Source organism: Mytilus galloprovincialis, chromosome 9, assembly GCF_965363235.1.
Source record: "Mytilus galloprovincialis chromosome 9, xbMytGall1.hap1.1, whole genome shotgun sequence".
NCBI classification, from domain to species: Eukaryota; Metazoa; Mollusca; class Bivalvia; order Mytilida; family Mytilidae; genus Mytilus; species Mytilus galloprovincialis.
Window position 1 is genome coordinate 11137180 of NC_134846.1, and position 27689 is coordinate 11164868.

Consider the following 27689-nt stretch of genomic DNA (forward strand, 5'->3'; position numbering starts at 1 on the left):
AAACATTTCTGTAAAATTTTACATAGACATATCTGCTTTTCTCGGATCTCATTATAAATATAAACTTATCGTCCATATGCAATTGTATGAAAATTCTCAATTAAATGATTATTAACAACAATATAAAGAAAAGAAATATTAGTTTGACCATGTAGGTCAAATTTTCGAAATTTTCCTTAACCTGATGAAGACGATTCGTACACATTACACCCCTCAATTTTAGAATCAACTAAGCTCTCCATCAGTGTATTTATATTAAATCATGAATTCTCCAAAGGGATATTCATATTATAAACATGCTTTAAATAATGATGGCCGGGAAGGTTTTAATAATGTCAGCCGCTATAGGTTTTCTCTCCAGTTCTGTAAACATTTTCGAAATTTTCCTATGACCGATGCAGACGATTCGCACACATAACACCCCTAAATTTGAGAATCGACTAACCTCTTTATCATGGTTAATTCTCTAATATATATATCAAAAACTTGCTTTGAATGATGATGGAAAGGTTTTTAATATGAGATAGATAACATGCCACTGGGTGGACACGATTCTGGATCGAAGCCTGGAATTGAGTGGGAGTTAGATTGGAGGGAATTGAGAGTGGGACGAAACCTAGGTGACGAGGGTAGTAAAAAAGGGATAATTTATGTTTCACCAAAAAAAGTGGGAGTCATCCCATGCTCACCCCTCAATTACGGGGACCAGTGTATTAAGCCACTTTATTAATTTAAATTCCTGCAATTAATTTACCCCGACCAGATTAACAGTTTCATTGAAAATAGTACATTCTAACTCTCAACCAGGCAAATTTTAGAAAAATAAAGATTCAAGATTTAATATTTATCATTTTTTAAACGCCTCTGTTTTAGACATGCCGAATTATGGCCACTGGTTACTTTCACAAAATAAATCACATCTTAGGTCTGCATATAAAGAGCACTCAATCAGAAAATGTTTTCCAGTCTCTACATGTCCGAAATCGCAATATATACAAAGTATATCTTCAATTGGAACTGAGTCTGAATCAACTTTCTTCGAAAATTGAAATATTCATCTAGACAAGGAAAGCATTCAGATTTGGGATGATTGTTATATTGTGTAGTAATACTCAATTCGAATCACTGTTTTATTTCTTATAAAATTATTAAAATGTAAAATTTTAAATATACAGTTTGTGTCAGTCAAATATTAAACATTTGATAAAGTACAGTTGAAGTAGTCCTTACATGAAACGTGACAAATTTAAGAGTTCAATAATTTAAATGGCAACGATTTTTTTTTTAATTTATGACAATTTCGACGGTGATAATAAGTATAAATTGTATAATTATGAATGTATTCATTTGATAAAACAAAATATCTAAATCAGTTGTACATGCATGCATTTAAAAAAAAAAGAATGAAATTTAAATAGATAAACCTATACTTATATTAAATTGCTGAAACAATTTATTATCTATCAATCTTTGAATAACTATATTTCCTTTTTAATTTGCGGCCGCCATTTCTTTTATATTTTTGACAACTAGTTTTTTTTCAATCGTCTATAGTTATACTAAATCTACAATTATCTAAGTTAAAAATAACGTAAAACATCTGAAGTACAACTTGTCTTCAACTATATAAACTATAAATCCGTTGATTTTGGAATATCGAAGTTGTTTTCTAGCTGTGTGAATATTTCTAACATTTGCCCTACATCAGACGATTTTAACTCGTATCGTTCTTTGTTGGTGTCTAATTGTAAAACTTTCTTGCCTGCAATATACAAATTTTCATAGATAAGACATAGAATCAAACGACGAATAAAGCAAACAACATGACGAAATATTAATTGAACGAAGTAAAACTGTAAATCGCTTTATAAAACAATACCAAGAACCCCGAATGGCATTACCTCAACTATGCAAAAGAAGCGAAATTAAACTTTTAAAGGAATAGATAATTCATTTCACCAGCTTAACACGAATTATCAATCTTACCCTTTGTTTCTATCATCCGAAAGTTAGTGATGTCTGTGAAATGAACGACGCTCTCCCCGTTCTCCGTCAAGCACTGTAAACGCTTTGGTAAAGTACTATTTAAAATATTTATTTTTACTGCTACTCTAGTCTTGTTCTTGAATTCAGTATTAACTGAAAAGAAAATGTTTCGAACTTTTAACAGATGTAACCGAGAAATTATCAAGTTGGTTTAATGAATGTTACGTTTTACCAGCTCAGTCAGTCTCTATGTCTGTTTAACTAGACAGATGCAACTAATACTTTTTTTTTCTTTTTTTTTTCTTTACAGCAAAACAACTATTTCGGAAAAAAATATGTGGCTGCCGTCGTAAAACATTCAAAATAGTTTCCTTATGAAATATATTGGTCGAATTACAATAAATCAAAAAAGGACTGTAAGTTCATAATGTCTAGCCAATCCCCTCGTGTATATGACAATGTTAAAAAATACCACTAAAATGACAACATTACGTGACAGGAATAAAGTACAAATAAACCCAAAAACACTAAGGACAGAGAAACACATGAATAGATAATATAATAGTACATTATAACATGTAAACCACAGAATAACAACGGACACCTTTCATGGATGTACAACAACACGAACAAAGTATAAACTGTGCGTCACACAAATATGAAGAGCAAGATAACAAAAAAAAATAATAAAATATTAGCAAAATCCATCTACGGTCAACATTGCCTGAGGGAGTTGAAATCATAGTTTTCTAATAATTTAAATGATTTTTTATCCGAACGTCACTTATGTCTTTTGTAGTCTACTGGTGTCATGTATACAAAATTTCAATATATATTGTTCTTAAATTGAAAATATCTCTATTTTAACGTTTAAGAATTACCTTGTAATTTTGTGTTCTTTTTCAATTTTTCTGTCTTTAAGTTTTGCACCTTTTCAGACATAACACTCTTTTTCATTGCATCTTTTCCAATTTCTGGATTTTCCGATTTGTTTATTTCAACCTGAATCTGTTCCAATATGATTTCAGCGACACTTGCTATGGTTGATTCTTCTTCTAGAACAGCAAGGACAGGAATTTTACAACTGACGTACTTGTAAATACTATTGATAAAAGCCATTCCTTTCATTGAATCCATTCCCAAAGAAGCAAACTTTGTGTCTAACTTAATCATTGTTATATCAACTGCGCATGCTTCAGCTGCAATTTGAGATAATGTTTTTTCTACCTTTCCCTTCTTTTCTTTTCTTGATAGTTTTTGAAAGTCATCTGTCTGAACGACCTGAATGTAAGAAGCATTCTGTCCTGTTTGACGAGTTGAGTATTGAATATTTAGATCATCAATTATTGGTTGGACTCTTGAAATTATGTGCAACATATCTGGTGATACGTGCAATACGGTTTTCCAATCAACTATTCCGCATATGATTTGTTCCGGGTCTACAAATAGGCTGTGAAGAAAACATTGAATTATGTCACTTTCCTCCATAGTCGGAAATCCTTGTGATGCAAGATGTTTTTCGGTTTTTTCATCTATTAGACCTAATTTCAGAGCACCCCAATTGATTGTTTGACCAGCAAGCCCAACACCTCTTCTAAACATTGCAGTAGAATCTTTAAAGGCATTCCCTGCACCATAATTGGTCTGACCAGCGTTTCCAAATGCTGATGTAATTGAAGAGTGTAAGATGAAGTAGTCAAGTGGTAAATCTTTTGACAACAGATGAAGATTCCATGTGCCTAAAACTTTTGGTCTAAGGACCTTATCAAATTTATGTTCCGTCATATCAGGTAGGAGAGCATCATCGACAACAGCTGCACCATGAAAAATTCCTTTTATTTCTTGCTCTGGAAAAGAATTTCTGATTTGTGCAAACGCGTTCGATATGGAAGAAAAAATTGAAATATCAGCTTGAAGAGTTTCTATTTGACAGCTATGTTTGTTTTTTACCATATCTATATTCTGAAGTTGTAACTCATTAGGTGGTCTTCTGGAAATACTCACTAACACTCCTCCACCAATTGCAGCGATCGCATTAAGTATTTCCCAACCTAATCCCGTAAGACCGCCTATTATGATATACAGAGAGTGTTTACTAAATAGTTGTCCTTGGAATCTTGCCACAGGTATGCTTTCTGCAACTATTTCATTTGTATTTTTTGAAAAATTTTCAAACGATAAAATATGTCCATTCCTACATGGAGGCAACTCTATTTGTCCTAAGCTATTCTTTATTTGCCTTGATGATAACCACTTTTTTACCTTTGGAATGGTATTTGTCAACGTTTCTTGAGAAAGTACCTGGTCACAGTTTATCTGGGTTAGAGATATATTTGGAAATTTATGACGAATATTTCTTTCTAAGGATTTGCTCATTAGACTGGAAAAGAAATAAACAAGGACTCTCTTACTTCCCACCTGGTTAAAAATTTCTTCAATTTCATTTAAATTGGTTGTCAAAAGAATAATTTGATATCTGCCGGATGTAACTGCTGTTTTTATGGACTCAACATTCCTGTGCAACATTAACTTGTGTTTGAAGTATTGAAAAATGCATTCCAGTAAATGACTGTTTAATAAAATGTCTTGATCCAAGAATGCTACCAATGGAGTATTATCCTTGATGTGTTCTACGAGGGCAAAGTACATGACAATTTCTAAAAGCATTCCTGGTATGTATTTTGGGAAGAGTTTTTTTTCTAAAATGCATTTATCAGGTACGGTGATAACATTTGACGCAGCGCAAGGAAAACAGGTAACATATTCTGCATGCTTTAAGCAAATTTGCGCACCAATCTTTGAACTATTGAAACATGTCGCAGATTCATTGTACACAATGGTGTCTTGCTCAAGACGACCAATCGTTTCGGAGGAAATAATTTGATGACCATCCTTCGAATGAAATAGCCAAGGATTTAAATCAGCTGTTGCTTGTGTGGAGGTTTTTGGTGTCCATGTATCACTTATAAATGCGGAAGTTACTTTCATTTTCACAAGGTTAGAAGACATTTTGTGATTAGATATATTGTCTTTTGTTGGCACAAATATAAGATTTTCCAGTGTTTCGTGATGACTTGATCTTAGTTCAACAATTTCTCTTGAATTATATGTGTTCTTTCTATAGACTGGTTCTTCTACCAAACACTTGAAAATTTGGTTTTTGTACAAACGCTGTCCTTGTATTTTAAATTCAGGATTATTTTTAAATTCGCCTCTTTCCGATTTGAATACTATCTCCTTCAGGAGACAAAGGTCTGCTTCTTTGTCAAAGTCGATCAAGCGTAAACCTGATAAGATTCTCTCCCTCAGAATACATCTCACCATGCCCCATAACTCAGATCCTATAACATTAACCCAAGATTCACCTTCATTGTTTACCATCATCTGTGTTTGTTTCGTTATGATATACGTTGGTATTTCTCCCATTCTTTCTTTAACAAGATGTTGTATTAAAGTGGCAAGTACAACACACGATGCTTTTACAGCAGTAAATATCTCATCTGTGCTCTGATCTATAGATCTACACGATAGTCCGGGAAAGAACAAAATATGTGAAATATTTTCCGTTCTTTCAAATTTAGTTTCCATGTATTTGAAAAGTACCTCCAACAGTTCTTGTATTGTTATTCTCTCGTAATCAAATGGCAAAGATACAATATAATGATTTTCGTCTTTGAAAATGTCTTCTAATATCTGTTTAGCATCATTTGTAAACGTTATTGAAAATATTTTTCTTATTTCATTGCTTTGCTCATGGCTATTGTCAATTGGTTTCCAAATGATTTTGTAGAGTTTGTCATTTATGTTCTCCTGTGGTACGCCTTGTGCGATGTTTTTAATCTCGTATCCTTTAATCTCAATGACTATCTCTCCATCTTCATTTACTATGAAAAGATTTAAGCTGATACCGCTTGAAGTTGATTGCATTCGTTTTCCTATAATATGCATTTTCGGTTCCATTGGTTTATAAACCTTTAAGGAGGCAATTCTGACTGGTATCGGTCTCTTCTGCAATTCGTTTTCTTGAATATTGGTATAACAAAGAGCGACCGTTTGCAAGGCACCATCAAGAATAGATGGATGCAAACTATGACTATTTAAGCAGCTTGAAATGGAAGGGGGTAGATTCATTTCTGCAACATATTCGTCTTCTGATTTTAAACAGTCACCAATTACCGTAAGACTTTCACCATACTCAAATCCAATCATTTTTAGAAGACTATAAAAACTTGATGATTTGACTTGAGTCTTACATCTTTTCTTGACCTGTGAAAGACTGATGTGTTTCAAAATTTGTCGTCCTGCTTTATTCATTTTTCCTTTGCAAATGGTGTCTGCATTTCTTTTTACTTCGAAATACATATTGTCGCTGATAATTGCACGTAATTCAACTGATTGATCCTGACCTACAGCAAGTGGACGTATAAATTGCAAATCTAGTTCAATTTGAGTAAACGACAAACTTAAAACCCTAGTAGCGACTGTTAGTCCAATTTCAGCATGAAGCGCACCGGGTGCAATTTTTCTTCCATGAACACGATGTTCATATACGTAAGGCGCGGTGTTAGGGTTTATATCAACAACAAAATCCTTTGACATTGGTGCCTCAGAAATAAAAGGGTGATTGTCTGTTTTCTTGAACTCCAGTCTTAGACCTGCTTTCATCGAATCAGCATTGACTAAGTTTGCCTCGCGAAAGAATTTATATCTTGGAATGTCAACAACATTTTCGTCCCCTTTGAATAGTTTACTCCACTTAACATGTATTCTATGCTCATACAGATCACCAAGAGCACAGGTAAAAGTGTATTGTTCCTTTGGTTGGTTCATAGATGGTATAGAAATGGCTTGAAAGTCTGTAATTTTCTTCAGGTGAGCTTTAACAACAGGCTTTGGACCAATTTCTACAATGACATTTATACTATTTTTATGTAAGGCACATGCTACTGCTTTCTTAAGTAAAACAGGATCTGTTAAATTTCTTGTCCAGTACGAAGGCAATCCCATTGCATTATCTTTGATTGTTGTACCTGTAACAGTTGATATCAATTTAATCGTTGGTGCCTTTCCTGAGATATCGAATAACTTGTTTTCAATTTCCTTGCTAATAGTATTCATGTGGTAACTGTGATAAGCACATCCAACATCTAGTTCTTTCTTTAAAAGATGTGGCATTTCTTGATCCAGTTTAGATTTCATATCTTGGATTGCATCCTTGTCTCCAGAAACGACACATGCTTCTTCACTACTGTACACTGCTATACAAACTTTATTGTTGTATTCTGTACACAGTGTCTGAATTTCCTTTACATTGCATTTACCAATCACCATCATGGAACCACCCCTTGCTTTAGCAGAAAGAAAAGACCGATGGTATATTATCTTCACTGCATCACTTAGACTTAAACATCCAGCAGCATGTGCTGCGGCTACTTCTCCAACAGACTGACCTATAATAACGTCAGGTCTTACTTTTAAAACTGTCCATAAATGAAATAAAGAAACCTGACAGGCAAAAATTATCAATGGGCCTTTAAATGGATCACTTGCTATACTATCTTCAGGTTTTTGAACTTCATCAAACAGAGAAAAATCAGTATATTTGTGAAGTTCTTCATCTACCTCTCGAAACTTTTTTCTGAAATGTTTGTACGTAGCTAACATTTGTTGACATGTACCTTTCCAAATTGTTCCTACGCCACAGAATAGAAAAACCAGATTTGTTTCTATTGTTCCATCGATCGTGCTAGAACCAATTTTGGAGGATTTTCTCAAAATTTCTTTTTCTAATTCTTCTTGATTAGAAGCTACACATTGCATACGGAATGAGAAATGGTTCCGTTTTACCAAAGATGTATAAGAGAGATCTATGGGGCTATATTGAGATGTAGCTAAACATTTTTGTGTGTGATCTGCTGTTTTCATTAAAGCTTCCAAACTATTTGCAGAAAAGGAAATCAAAACGTATTCGTTTTGACTAGTATGTGACGACCTTGAGTTCTGCATATGTTTTACAATTGCATGACAATTTGTACCTCCAAACCCAAAAGAATTCACACATGCAATCCTTGATCCGTCAGGGTAGGCTTTCCAATCTGTAACAGCTATTGAAACTTGTAGCGGGATATCATTGAAGGGAATGGCAGGATTTGCATTGTCCTTATTAAAATGAAGAGATGGAACAAACTGTCTCTGTTTCATCATGAGAAGAGTTTTTATCAAACCTGCTGTTCCAGCCGATGACTCAAGATGACCTATGTTTGTTTTCACTGAACCAATTAAAATCTTATCGCCTTCAACATGTGAGGCAAAAAATGTTGCCAAGGCTTTAACTTCAATTGGGTCGCCAACTGGTGTTCCAGTACCTGAAACAGAACAGTACTGTTCGGACGACAAATCACAAATCATTGCTACATTCATTCATTCATTCATTCATTAATTGCTTGATTTATTCAATTATTTATTGATTGCTTGATTGCTTAATTGATTGATTCGTTCATTCATTTGATAATTCGTTCATTCATTTATTCATTCATTCATTCATTTATTCATTCATTCATTATTTCATTTCATTATTCATTCATTTAATTCATCATTGATTGATTGATTTATTATTCATTCATTTATTCATTATTCATTCATTTATTCATTATTCATTCATATTCAATTCATTTCGAATGTGTTTATATTGTTGAAGAGAATTTAGATTTTTATAAAAGATTTTTCCAACGTTATTTATTTCTATGCACAAAGTCAAATCGTTATCTCAGAAAACAACAATAAGACATTCCTTTTATTATTGGAGAGGAAGTATTCTCGCTACAAAACATATCTACAAATCGAAAAAAATCTTTACATTATATACTGACCACCTTATTTCATAGCATTAACAATTTATTTGATGTATATATATTTTTTTGGTTTTTGGTTTTCGGCAGCGAAAATGAACATTGTAAGCTCTCATTTTCTTATTCATGGTCGGCGATTCTAGAAATGTTATATTTACCATGTGCTTCAATATACTGTATGGTTGCTGGATCAACTTTAAATGTAGAGTACATATCTGTTAGAAGTGACTGTTGTTGTTTGCTTGATGGTGCAGTAATCGGAGTATTCGTATGGCCGTCCTGATTACACCCTGTTGCGATCAAACCCCAGATGTGGTCGCCATCCAACTGTGCCTTCATAAAAAATGAGTCAAATTCTAAATCGATAGATACAGATGTCTTATGAGTAAAAATTTATGTCGCGTATTTAAATTGATTGAAATTTGTCAAAACTTGTACACAACGTTTTTTTAAGTCTTCAACACCTTTTTATGGGAAAATAAAATTCGTTTCACCTAAAAACAACAAAAATTACTTTGATTTATAATCTTTTAATCTAATTCTTGTTCTAATGACCAATTTGAAGTTGATTTATCTCAGACTTTTGATTTTTAACTTTTGTGATTGTCGTGACTAAGATGAAAACTCTACATAAACTCATGGTTGTGTTTACTAGGTGTTAAACAAATTTAAAGCAAACATCAAAATTTGTGAAATTTCTTTATTTGATTAGATCTGCTGCATAAATTTTCTATGTTTTAGTGTTATTAAAATTAAGCAATTCTTAAATGATTTTCATGTTAAAACTAATTTGAAAAGTTTGTTATAGTTATCGTTAACATATTGTTCAATTATCGTTTCAACTCAGGTGACTCGATCGCTTTTGACGCATGAAACAATTAATATTAAAATAATTTAATGTTCTTCTGTTTAGATATTTGCTATCAAAATATGACTATTATGCGCTTGCATGTACCTGTTTGTAGTTTTTTAGAATGACAATTCCACAACCTTCTCCTCTAACATATCCATTTGCATCCTTCGAGAAAGCACGACTTTTTCCTGTTGGGGAAATCATTTTTGCCTTACTCAGTGCCATAAAAGGCAATGTTGACAATATACTGTTTACTCCACCACATATTGCTATTTCACTTTCACCTACAATTTACATGATAATTACTTTTAAAAATTGCAGTTGAAAGTAACTTGCATTAATATGTATACTCGGGTACATGATTGTAGGAAATAAGGAGATGTGGTTTGATTGCAATTGAGATCTTTCAAGTCAACAGGTATTAAGTGTTGTCGGTGATTTTAATCACGAGGGGAGACGTCAATACTTAGATGACAGGAGGTGTCGGTTGGGTTATGTTACCCACAATAATCTAGATCTTTAACATGTTAACCTTTTCATATATTGCGTAGGTCAAAATAAAACCTTTTCCCATATTGTTTGAGTTTCGTGAGGTGTGTTGGGGTAGTGGAATATTTTAGTCTAATATTCTCTATGTACTTCGCGCTTAAAAATGTTGTTAACCACATTTAAACATTTACATTGAAAAGTCCTTCACGCTGGTAGAAGAAAAATGCTCATTTTGGCGTATGTTACTACGAATTGGTCCATCACTTCTGTGGTGCAAGTCTGTGTAGGTGGGCTGTCTAATATAAGGTCGTCTTAACCAAATTTCACAATCATGGCGAAAACCGTTACGCACTGTGTGGAAGGAGAGGCTCCGTAAAAAGATCTGGTGTAGCAATGTATGATCGAACATATTTTGAAAAATTCACATGGTTAGTTGCAGTATTGCCCGAACCGACATAGTTTTAATTTCATGCATTCCTTTCACGAATGATTGCTTAAATATTTAAATATTTAATATTCATTGAATTATTGTCAACTTTCTTTAAGCAATGGATATAACCTATATGTTTCTTTTTTTATTTATAAATAAATGTTTTGAAATTTCAATAAAAAGAAAATGATTCTAGATTTTAGAGACCTTTACTGTCGAACTTTTGCGTATAATATTGATAAAGCTTAGTATTATAGCAAGTATCTTGGACTACTAAAACGGTATTATACCTTTGTTTTTTCACAAAATATTGCAGACTGAAATTTATATATTGCACTTCTTTTCACCAAAATCATTTATGTATCATCTTTGTGTTAACAATAATAAAATCTTTTTATAAAAAAGCTTGTACTTGTTTTGTCAATTTTTTGTCAAACATGTTTAAATGAGAACTTTTTTGAAAATTTGATGTTCGTCTTTTTAATTTTATGTGCTCTTACACGATCCTCACATAACAAAAGGAACACTTACCTGAGCGAATCGATTGACATCCAAGATGAACAGCAACTAATGCAGAAGAGCATGCTGTATCTAGTGTCATTGAAGGTCCTCTTAAATCAAAATAATATGAAATTCTGTTGGATGTGATACTCGGTGCCATTCCAGTAACTACGAAGTTGTTCAATTCATGTCTTGAATTGGGAAGTCCAATCAAAAAGTCGTCATTCATTGCACCTAAGTTGTGTGGAAAATGGATATATTTTATGATCGATAATATATCAGGATTAACTTTTGGTGTTCAACTGTATAAGGGGCATCCGGGTGACTCAGAAAAATGATTGTGTATATCACTGCTCATGCAAAGTTAACAAATCGTAATTTTTTACATTTCAATTAGTTTGTTCATAAACAATCAATTTTCTACAAAGCTTATAATTTGGTACACCACATGTGCGCATATACAATACTCGCACGTGGCACTAATATAAAAGATATAGCTAGAAAGCTACATTATTTACGACAATAATGGACTTCATAAGAACTTTACTCCAAAATATGTCCAAATATAACTCTAGTCATCTAGACAAAAAACTATATAACTATCAAATCAAAAGTGTTTGTGTAGGCTTCGGCAAATATATTCTGAAACGTCAAATTATTTATGCATGTAAACAGATGTTTTGTTTTATCTGTAAAGAAATAAATGAACATTATTTTGTTTAAACACAACATTGAAGATAAGTTTATGTTGCATTTATTCTAACCTATATAAACCCCAGTTTTTGTTCCCTTTATCGCATGCTTTGTGTAACCAGCATTCTCTAGCGCTGAATACGTAACTTCCAATGCCAAACAATGCTGTGGATTCATCCATCCAGCCTCACTGTTACTAACGCCGAATAACTTGTTGTCCCATTTATCATGCCTGTATAAATACAATGGTATCATTATTATTGATTACAATTTTATATCAGGGGTTTTTCTATTCATTAATCAGAGGAGAACGAGATGAAGTACTTTCATTCTTATATGTCAAAGTATACTTTAAATTAATAAATGTTGTATGTTTATGTAGCATCGACATACTTTTATATATGTATGACTCAAATCTATTGTGGGTTCCAGATTTGTGTCATCCTATATCTATGGCAGATTTGTTAAAATCCTAATCTGTGACAAGTTTTGTAGTTTTCTAAATTATGCGGAGTTCTGTTTTTTCCAATCTTTGGCAGATTTTGAGCAAATGTAGAACAAGGCAGTACATATACAATCAATGACGACTTGTCTTAAATAAGTAAAAATGTACAATTTTGTGAAATGAAAATTCCATAAAGGTCAATCAAATCATTGATTTCAACCATAAATTTAAAAAGTGTAAAACTGATATACCATAATACAGAAATTAGGATTAAAATATTCCCTGGAAAAATAAGCAGTTCCTAATCTGTGCGAGGTACATGTTTAATCCATTAGTTAAAGCAAATAGAAAAAAGTCCAGAAGTAAGAAAAGCATTTTCAATCGAGCTTAAGAACAGGTTCCAACTCTTAGATGAACTAGAGGACATAGAAACATTCTGGGAAGGAGTAACAAAATGCTATAAAGAAACAGCAACTAACACCCTAGGTTTCAAAGAGCGTGGGCATAAGCCCTGGATCTCCAACGAGTCATGGAAACTTGTAGATGAGAGAAGACCACTAAAGGAAAGAACTAAGAACAGTAGATCAGAAAGAGTAAAGAACAGTTTAAATGCCAAGTATAGCGACAAAGACAAGGAGGTAAAGAAAAGTATGAGAAATGACAAAAGGCAATGGACAGACAACTTAATTGAAGAAGCAGAAATAGCAGCAAGCAATGGTATGATGAAAACAGTATATGAGGTTACTAGAACAATTTGCAATGAAAAACAGAAACCACCTCAAGTCATCAAAGACAAGTCTGGAAATTTATTATCAAACCATGAGGAAAAACTTAAAAGATGGAAAGAACACTTTTAAGAAGTCTTGAATAGACCTGAACCAGAAATAGCACTTAACATCAATTTAGACTATGAAATTGAGGAAAGAGAGATAGATACTGGTCAGAAAAGAGGAAATTACAAAAGCCTTGAAAAGATTAAAAAATGGGAAGTCAGGAGGCATAAATAGCATAACAGCGGAAATACTAAAAGCAGATACAATAACAACCACTAAGTATTTGCTAAAGCTCTACAATATGATATGGGTTGGAAACGAAATACCAAAGGAGTGGAGTAAAGGTCAATTGTTAAAATTGTAAAGAAAGGAGACCGGACATGTTGCGGCATAACACTAGTCTCCGTGCCAAGTAAGGTATTCACTAAGATTAAGATAATCATCCAAAGAATACAAGAAGGAATAGATGGAGAGCAAAGACAAGAGCAAGCTGGCTTCAGAAGGGGTAAAAGCACTACTGAACAACTATTTGCTTTAAGAAACATCATAGAACAATTTTCTGAATGGAATGCTCCTTTATACATCAATTTTGTAGACTTTGAAAAGGCGTTTGATTCCATACACAGGGAAAGCTTATGGTCCATCTTAAAAGCTTATCGCATCCCAGACAAACTCATCACAGTAATAAAATTCTGTTACGATTCATTTGAGTGTGCAGTCATAGATGAAGGTAAACAATCAGAATGGTTCAAAGTAAAAACAGGAGTAAAGTAAAAACAGGAGTAAAACAAGGATGCATGATGTCTGGCTTCTTATTTCTGTTAGCCATTTACTATGTCATGAAGCAAACAATAAAAGACCATGAAACAGGAATTAGATAGAAATTTACCACCAAACTAGAGGACCTTGATTTTGCGGATGACCTAGCATTACTATCTTCCAAATTCCAACATATACAGTTAAAAACAAGTAAACTTGCCAGCAAAATAGGATTAAAGATAAACGCATCCAATACAAAAGTAATACGGATGAACACCACGAATAACAACCCAGTGAAGTTAAATGAGAAAGACCTAGAGGATGTCGATACCTTCACTTACCTAGGAGGAATAGTTACAACAAAAGGTGGCTGTGACAATGATATGGACTACAGGTTCAAGAAAGCTAAAGGCCAATTCAGCAGGTTAAGAAAAATATGGAGATCATCGGTACTGTCATTCAAAACAAAGGTCAGATTATTTAACAGCTTAGTCATATCAGTCCTACTGTATGGATGTGAAACCTGGAAAACAACTGAACAAGACGAGAAGAAATTAAACACCTTTCAAAATAGATGTCTGAGACAGATATTGAAAATAAGATGGCCCAATACAATTTCAAATGAAAACCTACACATAAGAGCTACGACAAAGAAGCTAAGCGATGATGTAATAGAACGGCGTTGGAGATGGATTGGCCATGTACTTAGGATGGATGCCCACAGTATATGTTCAGTTGCACTGACATGGAAACCAGAGGGAAAAAGGAACGTTGGACGTCCCAAAAACACCTGCAGACGGACTGTAGAGACAGAACGAACATCACTTGGATTGAACAGCTGGACTTCAGCAAGAACAGTAGCTAAAGACCGTGTGAGATGGAAACAATGTATCAGGGCCTTAAATGCCGACCGGCATGAAGAGGATAAGTGAGGTGTGAGGTGAGAAATAAGGAGGTTCCTTTAACAAACAAAAAGGCAGTTTTTTTTCCTTACAAAATTAGTTAAACAATCTGACTTTTCACATGATTTTTATTTCAGCGTTAATCAATCTTTTTTACTGGTGACGATTTAAGTCAAGGTGGTTTAATGTAGTCTCATTTTTACACTTTAAAAAAATTGCCAGCCATAAACGCTAAAATATTTACTATAACTCCCTTCTCAACATATCCACTACTAAAAAAGTAGTTCGAGGGAATTGAACAGAACATCACATATTGTCCCTCCAATAGATACTTCTTCCTTTAAACCATCAGCAAATAGTTCTAGAGGGAAAGCGGAAACAGTTTTTCTGGGTATTTTAAATGCAAGACTTCAGGAACTTTTTGAGAGCCGAAAACTTGATTAAAGTTGGCGAAGACTTATATGGCGTTACTTTATTGACGTTATATTTTACTCTTTTTCCCTAAAAATTACTCAATTTCTAAATCTGCAACAGATTCGATTTATTTGGCATTTGTAACGTCATAATTATTTGCCATAGATCAGAAATCTGCCATGGATATGGAACCCGCCATAGATTTGAGTCCTACATATTATATATACTTACTCCTTTATCAATGCTGCAAACTTGGAACGGTCCTTCCAGGAATCGTCAACATCTTTTACGTCAGTATCATTTGTGTTCCATCTTGTTTTAGGGACTTCATCAATGAAACATTTCCCTTCTTTTAAATTTTCCCAATACTCATCAATATCGTCTGCACCCGGGAACCTACAAGCGATGCCAACTATGGCTACTGCATGCTCATCATCCATTTCTGTATACGTTCATTTCAATTATTCTGACGAAGATCTGTACATTAAAGAAGTAAAATGTATTTCGTTATTTTTACAGAAACAGTGTTTGTTAGTTACATTTACATATAAAACCGAAAATAAAAACAACGTGAAAAAAAACCACCACCATTTATTTTTGCTCTTTAAAGCAAGTATCCTTGTCAACTTGAACAGCAAGACGACACATAAAATCAAGAACCATTACGGCAAACAGAACTAAAATTTTTTAATTCATTTGTGAGTCTATAATTGAACGTTTACTTTTATTGATGCATGTCCTGAACCATCGAGACGAACTAACTACACCAATATTCGCAAGTCCTCTTTTAAAACTTCACACTACAGATTCCACTGCTTAATTTCGTCAAATATGTCTTCCTTCTGTAGCCTCTTAGTTCATTCTTGGATTCAAGACAGTTCCCAATAAAATTTCATTGCTTTCCCGTATTGACCTTCAGAAGTTCCGATATTGTTAAGCTGGGTTTTTTTTTAATATTTGTTGTAAAAATTTAAAAAATTTTAAACAAATCAGAACTTTTGGAAAACAATTGTCATAATTCGGGCAGGCATGTCCTTATGTAGGGAATGGTGGATTAATCCAGGCTTTAGTGCAAGCTAAGCATGTCATTTGTATGACAGTCGCATATAATTCCATTATATTGACATCAATATGTAGAAAAAAACATATAATAGCTAAAAATTAAAAAAAATAAAAAAATAAAAAAAAATAGGGGTACAGCAGTCAGCATTGTGCTATAATCTAAATCAATTTAAAAACATACAAATATCTCAACAAAGAAAACAAATATGACATATATACAAAGGCTCATAAGCAAAAATTAAAGACAAGAATAAAAACATGACCACAACACAACAACACATTTGCGGAATGCATTAGTACCGAACCACACCAAAAGGATATTACCAACAAAGATATAAACAGAATTTTTTTTAAAAGGTTATTGATTTACATAGACATATAAACACGTAATTGAGATGATGAACAATGTCAACACTGAGAATCTTTACGTCAAAACCATTCTGAATTATTTGTTTAGGGAATAATTACGGAATTATCAAATAGGTTTTAGTATCATCCAATACTATATTTTCTTAAAGAACGAAACGTACTTTGACATATTTCTGGTTAATCAAATGTCTACTCAGACACTGATGACGTATTAAAGTATTGGTATCAACCACGCGCGCTTAAATATCGAGTGAGTTTGGAAATATATATCCAATATGCAGGTGGTGTTGGTATATTTCTACTCATGGAGAGACGTATTGGCACAAATCGTTGCAAACATCTTTGACCCTTTATCAATAGTAAAACCTGGTTTTAATGCCAATTATACCATATCCTCTTATCATATATTGTATTTACAACTATTCTTCTCTTGGATAAAACGCAAAACCTCATATCTTACACAACGTACACCAATCAACTTCTTAATCGTGCTCCAACAAATTTATCAATCAGAATATTAATTCAGACACTTGATTATTTTTTTGTAATGTTAAGTGTCTAACACCCTTAAAGAATATTTAAAATTGAGATGAAGCTTCTAAGATTGACATGGAACAGAAACAACAACATGCATCGTGGCCTTTTTATAAACAGAATGGGATTCATAATACGTGCAAATGATAGCACAAAAATATTGAACAGTACAACCGACCACAGTAACGAATACGACTCTTCTCCTAGATCTGGAAATAAATAGACGTACAACCAAAGACAAACAACAGAAAAAAAACCATTTTCAAGATAGTTTTAACTCAAACTGTTATTGGCGAGTGAACGCAGCGAACTAGCCGTAAAAAGCTTCATATTGTGTTGAGCAGTTGATATTTTACAATAGCTATTCGAAGAAAACCCAATTATCTGTTTATCTTTCTATAACTGGTCTGATCTTTTCCATCTTCCCGAAGACAGTTTCACACTTGACAAAGGAAGCTTGATAACGTCTTCTGTGATACGCGAGTTACGGAACGACTAAGCAGGGTGATAAAGGCGTAGGGAAGGACGAGAAGTATTTCTTTCAACCAGCGATCAGGCTAAGAAGATTGACATAAATACATTAAACATTACGATTAATGTATTTATGTCAATCTGTCAAAATATGACACATTTTCTGTTATTTAGTAGTTTTTAAACATTAATAGTTAAAATACTGCATAATATTGGAAAATATATCATTAATTTAAACAAGCGTAAGAAAATACATTTACACCGACACCTGTTCTTTCAGAAGAATCCATGCAAAGCTTTCAACTTTTTGTTTAATTTCTAGCCACTATCCCCCAATCTAATGAATAAGTGTTTCTATTAATACACGATAGTTAGTAAAGAAATAAACAAAACAAAAGTTTTCAGAGTAGTGTTTAAAATGAACTCGTCATATTTATTTTTCTGATATGGGTTCCATATTTCTCTGAATTGGACGAATAATAGTCTCTGTCCCTCTTTTCTTCTAATCAGAGATACTTTCATGGGCCACTTATAATTTGTTTTGTTTTCATGAACAAACAAATAAAGTCAAATTGTGTTTAATAACCTATACATATATACTACAGCATAAACAAGTTAGATTGTACGTACCCAAAATAAAAATTTAGAAACGATTTTTTGCTCTGAAATAGATTTCTCTTGTTTAAAATTTATATTTAATACATTTCCGATAAAGAACCTAGAGTTTAAGCCTCTCAATGCTTTCTTTGGAAATTTGAAAACATAATATGAAAGTTGAATATGAATATTTACCAGTCTGAAAAGTTTACAAGCAGTGCTAATTATTCAATTTCAAAGTGGAAAAATAGTATATTCTTATACTTAACTAGTGTATTTGGGAAATAAATGATGGATTTCTTTTAAAAAATCAGAAAAACTAGTGGTCATTAAAGTTGAAAAAAGTAACTTTTAGAAGGAACTGACCTTATCGTTTGAATTTTGTTTCCTTCTGCATTTCTTGAGAAAATAGCCAAGTGTTCATGTAAAGATCGGTACTATACGAAACTATTGAAACCGCGTAAAAATAGCGTGTGTTCTCATTAACCAACAACGTATGCTGTTATTCAAAATATGAGGTGAATTTTAGTTTTAACGTGGTATTCAACGAAAAACAAATATAGGGTTGTTGAGATTACCTACGCTTACCTTTAGCAGTTACAACAGATTTCAGTAGAACGATTACGGATCCTTTTTCTGTCAACATGTGATTATTTATCTTTTTTAGCATTATAAGATCATAAGAAAATTTTTATGTCATGAAGGCCGTCAGCATTGATACTAAAATATGCCTGGGATTGTTTCAAGACTATGCAAATGACTTACATATCCTTGATAAAGAACAGATTACAATACAATTTTTTTTATTTAAGTTGTATTTATTTTCATTCATTTAACTATGTTGTAGATTTACTTTTAAGGCTTTTGAAATTTTACAATTTATTTTCAGGACGTCAAAATTTGATTCTTCGCCAATACCGTTAAGTGTTTTGTAAAAAATGATTTTACAGGGTGGAAACACAGAAACAAACTTTTTTTAAATTTTGTACGAACGGTTCTTTTTTCCTGAAATATATTTATCAAGAAGGCTCGATGTTATAAGTAGGAAAAGTCAAATTTAAATTATTTAAAACAAAACGTTGAATTTTTTAACAGAGTTAAAGAACAAACAAGCATCCTTAAACAAATTTTTAATCTTTTGTGGAGAATTGTCTCATTGCTTTGTCATCTTAGCATTTTTTTTTAGAATCTTTTAAATAATTGCAATAAATTTTGTACTGCAATGAATCTAAGGTATGATGACGATATAGTGTGATAGTTGTCAATTATCTTAAATCGCTTAACCTTTTGTCAGTCTATGCAAAACCTATCAAAATTACCAGGCGTCTAAAGTGTACATAAGACTCGTGTTTCGTTTTGTTTACAGAAGACACACCAGGGGCGCCCGAATCCAAACAGCTTAAATGGCTAATAAGTTTAAGCAGTCAAAGAGCATTCAAAACTAAAATTTCAGATAATCTTAAACTCTAAATGTGATATTTCTTAATACATTTTTGTATATCTAATTCAATTCAATATTTTTTGGCCATATTAACTCTACAGTTTGTGACATAAAATATTAACCAATGTTGATTGATTGTTTTTATTCGTTTTTTTTATATCTCAAAAATGTTTAAAAACTTGATTATGCACCATGTGCTAAAGTGGTTGCGTGATAAGTTTTATCCAAACGCCGGACACAATTTGCCAATATTGACTACTTATCAATAGTACCTGTTTTTACCTGTAATAGAATGGACCAATTTCGGATCCACAAAAGGAAACTTGATAACATTACATACAGAAAGAGAAGATACCGAAATTAAAAAATAAATGCATTGGAAAATTGAGAAGAAGATACCAAAAGGAAACATTAACAGAACGTATATATGGTCAACAAAGGATTTTTTTATATACAAAATTTGTTGTTCATGACTAGTGTATACCAACAGAACAATACATAATGATATATTACTAAGAGGTATAAGTATATAAACTAATAGTATTTCAATAAAATAGAATGTACTTCAAATTTATTCTGAATGACGCAAGATCAATCCTTCGAATAAGTGCTACTTCTTAAAATGGGCAAACTTATTAATTCTTCAAGATACCAAAATTTAAAAGAGATATATATATACTTACAATATAAAATGTTCTTTTTGTTTGTTTGCTTAAGTAGCACCTCTTCATGCTTTTTATACTTCTATGAACAAGGAAGGGGTGTAAGTTTTTTTGATAGGTCATAGATAACGAACTTACAATTTCAAATATGGTTGGATAATTAAACCTATCCAATCGGTCTTTGAGGTCTCAATTGATTTGAACTGATAAATGAATTTTAAAATAAATATTCACGTGTTCTGCGTGTGATTAAATTTCTTGGAAACTAGATTTATGTTGAACAACTTTTTTCGTGTAATAGTTGTGATCATACTGACATAACGCCTTTTTGCTATTGAACATAATTATGGTAAGATGCTCCACAACGTTTGTAACATTTTCATTAAATTTTTATTTTAACGCTTCAGCTATTTTTTCCGATTATGTAAGACAACTTAAAAAACAGATAATTATTTATACTACATTTAATGGCAGACTAGTGCAGATTTATTTCGAGTTTAATATACTATGAATTGACTGTATCTGGTTATAACTCTGTACAATTCCAAATACATGTTAAGCTTCTTTACAGATTATACTTAGTCTATGAGCAGAACAAATAAATGAATGAATTATTCTCTTCAACTTTGTACTTTATTTGGCCTTTTTAATTTTGTTTTGGATTCGAGCGATACTGATGAGTTTTTTGTAGACGAAACGCGAGTCTGGCCTATATGTATAAAAAAAATTTAGTTCTGGTATCTATGATGAGTTTATTTAGATGTGATTATTATTCTGTTTTTAACTGAAGGTACCTCTGCTGTAGAAATACATTGTGTAAAAATTAAAAATTAAATTTATTGCGGAACCTTGAAGACAGTTTTAATGTATGCAGTCGAAAGAAAACTTATTGCTAAATAATCCTTTCACAATACGATTGTTAATCAATAGTTATCAAAGGTACCAGGATTATAATTTAATCAAGTAACAAGTATTTCGTTTTGAATACCCACAGGTAACTTTTTTGTATTTAAAAAATAAATGCATTGTGATTGTATAACTTAAATATTTATCTTATTCTTTTAACTCATATGAGGACTATTTATGATTCAAAGAATTTTACAGAAAAGATATATTACGTGTTGAACCTTTTTAAATTTTAAGCAAAGGGAAAACATATCAAAGTAACAAAATTGTATGTTACTTTGCACTATAAATTGATAAATTATTCAACTTTCTGTCGACTACCTTTAATCACAATATCAACTTATGTAGAAAAGTTTACAACATGTTGAAAATCAATAGTTTTGACATAAATGTGGTGAAAACAAAACTATCCGTTTTGTCAAAAACAAGCAATGACTAAAATTGACTAGTTTGTATCAACGAATGTATATTAATACAAAAATGTAATATTGCTTAAATTTGTGTTCATTTGTTTTACGTCTTGAAAATTCAAAAAAAACAAACTCTTCGTGTTTTTATAACTTAAAACTAAAATGAAAATCACAACTGTTTTCATCATAAAAACAACAACGAATGTCGACATATGAATGCAAATTTCTTTTTTCACTTCTGATAAATTGTAATTTAAAAAGAGATAAATAGTTTCTTTTTTGTTTTCATAGTCATTGAACACTGCCTGAAACTTGAGGAACTCACGCACTCCAGTTTCGATGGTAAACACTGTTGCGTTTATCAAGTAAAAATAGCGTGGTTATTGAAACACCAAAGACTAAAACAATACTAAAAAAATATATATAAAGTCTAATAACAAGAATACCAACTCCGAGGAAAATTCAAAACAAAAAGTCATTTATTAAAGGCAAAATCAAAAGCTCAAACACATCAAACGAATGGATAACAACTGTCATATTTCGACTTAAATCATTAAACCAAATGATCGCAACTAGAAATGTTGTGGCGAGCACCGGAAACGTAATAAAGATTTCTTGAAAATTTCAAGGGTTTAATTTCAGAATGCTATAAAATTGAGAAAGGAAATGGTGAATATGTCAAAGCGACAACCACCCGACCATAGAGCAAACAACAGCCGAAGGCAACCAATGGGTCTTCAATGTAGCGAGAATTCCCGCACCCGTAGGTGTCCTTCAGCTGGCCCCTAAAATATGCATAATAGTACAGTGATAATGGACGTCATACTAAACTCCGAATTATACACAAGAAACTAAAATTTAAAATCATACAAGACTAACAAAGGCCAGAGGCTCCTGACTTGGGACAGGCGCAAAATTGCGGCGGGGTTAAACATGTTTATGAGATCTCAACCCTCCCCCTATACCTCTAGCCAATGTAGAAAAGTAAAAGAATAACAATACGCACATTAAAATTCAGTTCAAGAGAAGTCCGAGTCTGATGTCAAAAGATGTAACAAAAGAAAATAAATAAAATGACAATAATACATAAATAACAACAGACTACTAGCAGTTAACTGACATGCCAGCTCCAGACCTCAATTAAACTGATTGAAAGATTATGTCTTCATCATATGAATATCAGGTACAATCCCTCCCGTTAGGGGTTTAGTATCATACTATCATAAAATATATGAGAAGAACATAACCCGTGTCATGCCAACAACTGTTTTTTTTTAAGAAATAAATGTGTTTAGTTCCGATGCAAAGACCCTATCAGTGAATCAATGTTAAAGCCAAAATATGCAATCTTTAATGACCTGACAACAGTATCGTAACTATATCCCCTTTTAATAAGTCTATTTAAAGGTTTTGTTAGTTTCTGAGGAGAATACTGACATTTTTGTGCTTTATAAAGAATATTTCCATAAAATTTTGGATGTGAAATACCTGAACGTATAAGATGTCTGCATGTTGAGTTATATTTACGAATTATTTCCTTATACCGGTGATAAAATTTAGTAAATGTTTTGACCAGTTTGTGATATCGAAAACCCTGGTGTAATAATTTTTCAGTAATACATAAATTTCTCTCGCTAAAATCTAATACATTGTTACATACACGAGCGAATCGTACAAGTTGAGATATATAAACACCATAAGATGGTGACAAGGGAACGTCACCATCTAAAAATGGATAATTAACAATAGGAAATGAAAAATCATCTCTTTTATCATAAAGTTTTGTATTAAGCTTCCCGTTTATGATATAGATATCAAGATCGAGGAAAGGGCAGTGGTCATTGTTATCGTTAGCTTTATTTAAAGTAAGTTCTACAGGATAAATTTCTTTAGTATACATACTGAAGTCGTCATTATTTAGAGCCAATATATCATCCAAATATCTAAAAGTATTGTTAAATTTTTGTATCAAATGTTGTTTTGATGGGTCTTTGCTAATTTTAGTCATAAATTGTAACTCATAACAATACAAAAACAGGTCCGCAATAAGTGGTGCACAGTTAGTCCCCATTGGAATTCCAATAACTTGGCGATATACGGAATCTCCAAAGCGAACAAAAATGTTATCAAGTAAAAATTCAAGTGCATAAATAGTATCAAAGCATGTCCAATTGACATAGTTCTTTTGTTTATTGCTACTAAAAAATGATCTAAAAGAGTTTGAACATATGTACTCGCATTCCGACTTTTTAAATGCCCAGTTAATTAGGGATGTGAATTTTTTCTTAATAAGAATATGAGGCAAAGTGGTATATAGGGTAGAAAAATCAAAACTTTGAACAGATTCAAAATCACCAATATATGCATGCAATTTATCAAGTACTTCCAACGAGTTTTTGACACTCCAAAAGTAATTAATTCCACTATTTTCAAAGGCCTTATTTGAACAATTTATTATCAGGTTTTTTATTGTACCAAGTGTACTAGTAAGTAAAACAGACAATTTAGTAGTTGAACAATGGCTGGAAGATGAAATAAATCTATATTTGTAAGGTTTTTTGTGCAGCTTCGGAAGCCAGTACATAGTTGGGACTTTCATTGTGTTTGGTTCTGCTTGTAAAGAAGTAGCTAAAAGTTTATGTTTGTTACAGATGTCGTTTTCTGAAAATGAAGTCAGTTGGAATGTTGGTGAATTCGTGATTTCCTTTTGCAGAACCTCTATATAAAATTTACGTCAAACAATAATGATATTATTAGCAGCTTTATCAGCCGGGACAAAAACAAATTCCTTGGCTAGTTCTGTTAGTTTATTTTTGATACGCGAAATAGGGTTTTTATAGTTTTTGTTGAGGGTAAAATGTTCTTTAAAATGTTGTATTCGAATATCAACTATCTTCATTACTGAATTAAAAAAAGAGTCCAAAGATTTTTTGTCAGCTTTTTCCCGTTTTACCCATTTCAAACAGTAGGCGCGGAGTGAGTCGTTGATGATATTACGACACTCATTCCAGTTAATAGTTGACGGGGGACGATATTTAGGTCCTTTACTGAGGAATGATTTTAACTCTCGGTCGCGAACGATGTTAAGGTCTCCTGTTATAACATGGGAAATTGGTCCATAGGTGTATTCTGAATTACTGCAATTACACGACATAGGTGTATTTTCAGTGATATTTACATCTTTACACAATTGGCTATAATTAAACACATATTTTCGGGTAGATTTCTTGTAAATATAACAAATGAGAGGGAGTTCAGTATTATCAAAATATCCAGGAATTTGGTCTTTAACAGAATGGTCGTTAAAAATACCGGCAATATTTACAAAATCAAAACCTTTATTGACATACTTTATTTTAATAAAATGTTTTTTATGATTTTCAGGGCGATCAATTTTTGGAAACAGTTTAGAATAACAATATGCCATTATAATTAGGACAATTTCATACTTAGGACTGTAATATGAAATTGTGTTGCAATCCTCTAAAATTTTATTTAATTTATTTATAGGTAAAGAACAAAGCTTGGTTAACAGATAATGTCTGCCGTTGTTTTTTGAAATGGAAATTAGGTCCGAAATATTTGTATGGTTGGTCCGAAATTTTCTTTGATTGCGATTTTTTCTGCGTCCATGAGAACGATTTTTACGAACAGTTTTAGAAACTATATCCAAAATGTTAACAGAATCGGTTCTTGATATATTGCCAATTCCCATGATATTATCATTAAGACCGAGAGGGTAGACTGTCTGTAATTTTTTAATCCAATTTAATTCATTTATTTTTCGTGATCGTACAAACTTGGAATGAGATTCACCAGGCTGCTTATTTACTACTTCTAAAGGTTGAACTGTTAAATATTTAATAGGATGACTGTGCTTCTTAAGATGTTGATAAATGATACTTTTGAATTTATTGGGTCTTTTAAAACGATACAGGTGTTCTTGCGTGCGTTTAGATAAATATCGCCCAGTTTCACCTACGTACTGAATACCGCATCCCGGTTTGTTTCATGTGAGTAAATAAATAATACTGTTTGTTTTTCAAGTAATATCAGTTTCAAAATTTAGAGAAAATGTGCGACCATTAAATGTGGACCTTACTGTATTGTTGGTGGAAAGACGGGGACACGTAAGTCATTTTTTGGCATGACACTTATCGATAGAAGGGTAACCACGATTTTTATTGTTAAAAACGTTAGCTATGGTAGTATTTTTAGATAAGCGATTCTGAAGATTGAGACGTGTAGATACCCTTTGAACGAGTTTAGTATTTAATATTTTTCCATTTCTAAGCTTCATATTTGTTTTTTGGTATGTAGATTTATTACAAAGGAGCAAAGACTGGCGTCCAGAATATGAACCATCACACAGTAGATTAAATTGTGTAAAAATGATAAAACTGTTCGGCTCAAGACGTCAAATGCTTATTGTCATAAGTTACCCGACAAATTTAACAAAAGATAGGGTATATCAAGGTAGCGACTGACGTCTGACTAAATAGATGAATGGGGCTGAATATTAAAATACTACTTTTTGATAGATATTCCTAAAGTAATGGACATAGAGAAGTTCTCGCTCGGACATACACTCCATAATCTAGTATAATATAAGAGCATAAACCTTAAGCACGGGGAGGCACTCTACTGTCTCCACACGGCACTACTTTTGCATTGGTAATTCCAATGTACTAATAAATTTAACTTTAGAACATTATTAGTCAAACTGGTACAATGGTCTTTAGATTCTTAACTTTCAATCACCAACAAAATAAAAGAAAACCCATAGAATGTGACAGGAAAAAAGCCAGGCTTTCGAAAGGTTTTTCCAAATACAAATAAGGTCATCATGTAATATGTTTTATAAAAGAAAAATGTGTTGATCTGTAACTGCATTACGTGTATCCTCTGCCATGTCTTTACAAACGTATTTAATAACATTAACATATGTAGTATGATTTTATTAAGTCATAGTCTCTGTATAGTATCTTAATATAGTAGCATCTGTAAACATTACTTTACAATACTTATAAATATACACAGAAGACAAATTTGCGGTCTTTTATTTAAGAGGGATTCCCATTTTTATTTTTCTAATTTTTATTTTGTATTTCCACAAGTGGAGTAATGCAAAAACTTGTTGTATTGACCAAATAGTTACAATACTTATAAGTAAACACAGAAGACAAATTTACTCTTTTTAATTGACGTGAGGGGTTCTCCACTTTTATTTTTATTTTTTTATTTTTTTCATTTTGTACTAATTGTAAGTTATAATTGTGATAACTGTTTTGTATGCTTGTCTTTATTTTTTGCTAACGTGCTTTGTCTATATATAAATTTTGTGCCTCTTTGTTACATATTTTTTGTTTTCATAGTTATTAATTATAACACAATATTGACTGCTCTGTCCCTATTTCTTCTTTTTTTTTACCTATTACTAGAACGTTTTTTTGTCAAGACATCGTTGTCAATATAATGGAATTTCATGCGACTGTCATTTAAGTGAGCGGCTTAGCTAGCTATAAAAGCAGATTAAATCCATCATTTTTCTACTTAAGAAAACGCCTGTATCAAGTCAGCAATGTGACAGGTTTTTTTCCCCATTCGTGTGATGTGTTTGAGCTCTTGATTTTGCCATTTGATTAGCGAATTTCCGTTTTAGTTTTTCCTCGGAGTTCAATATTTTTGTTATATTTTTTTCTTTTTAGAACATTGAATCAAATTCTTACATGCAAAGTATTTCTGTTGATGAGAAAAGAATTCAACCAATTTTTCTTTTATGTAATTTAATTTTCAAAAATGACGAAATTTCTTATGGACTTATGTTTTTCATAGTGAATTTCTTATTGAATTATAATCATTGCTATATTTAGCACGGTGATACTATTAAATTTATCTAGACGATAATTAAAAACTGAAAACCTTGCAATATATTTAGCTCGGACTAATGCATGCATATAATCTCTTATCACTCAATCGACAAATTACATGGTCACATTACGTGGAAACACTGGAAAAATTTCAAAATGACAAAAGAGGTTATAAATTTTAGCCTTATTTGACTACTTGACAATGCAACCTTTAAATAAAAGAAACTAAAGCACTTAGACTATTTAACTAAGAAAAGGATAAATATGTAATCGA

At 32.1% G+C, this 27689-nt stretch overlaps 1 protein-coding gene across 1 annotated transcript; it reads right to left on the reverse strand.

The window, feature by feature from the left end:
- Positions 1-1631: 1631 nt before the first annotated feature.
- Positions 1632-9891, reverse strand: LOC143046484 (uncharacterized). The gene is made up of 6 exons (XM_076219641.1): positions 9790-9891; positions 8993-9167; positions 8002-8351; positions 2868-7491; positions 1987-2139; positions 1632-1762 (listed from the first exon to the last, which is right to left on the reverse strand). Exons 1-6 carry the CDS (start codon positions 9889-9891, stop codon positions 1632-1634), a joined length of 5535 nt encoding a protein of 1844 aa, XP_076075756.1.
- Between the last annotated feature and the right edge of the window lie 17798 nt (positions 9892-27689).

Excerpts from the sequence above, each read along its gene's own strand:
- LOC143046484 (XM_076219641.1), bottom strand. The coding sequence starts at position 9,891 with ATGATTTCCCCAACAGGAAAAAGTCGTGCTTTCTCGAAGGATGCAAAT. Across the intron at positions 2,140-2,867 it reads AAAGAACACAAAATTACAAG|TTAATACTGAATTCAAGAAC; the intron begins GTAATTCTTAAA and ends TTTTCTTTTCAG. Across the intron at positions 1,763-1,986 it reads TCGGATGATAGAAACAAAGG|GCAAGAAAGTTTTACAATTA; the intron begins GTAAGATTGATA and ends TGTATATTGCAG.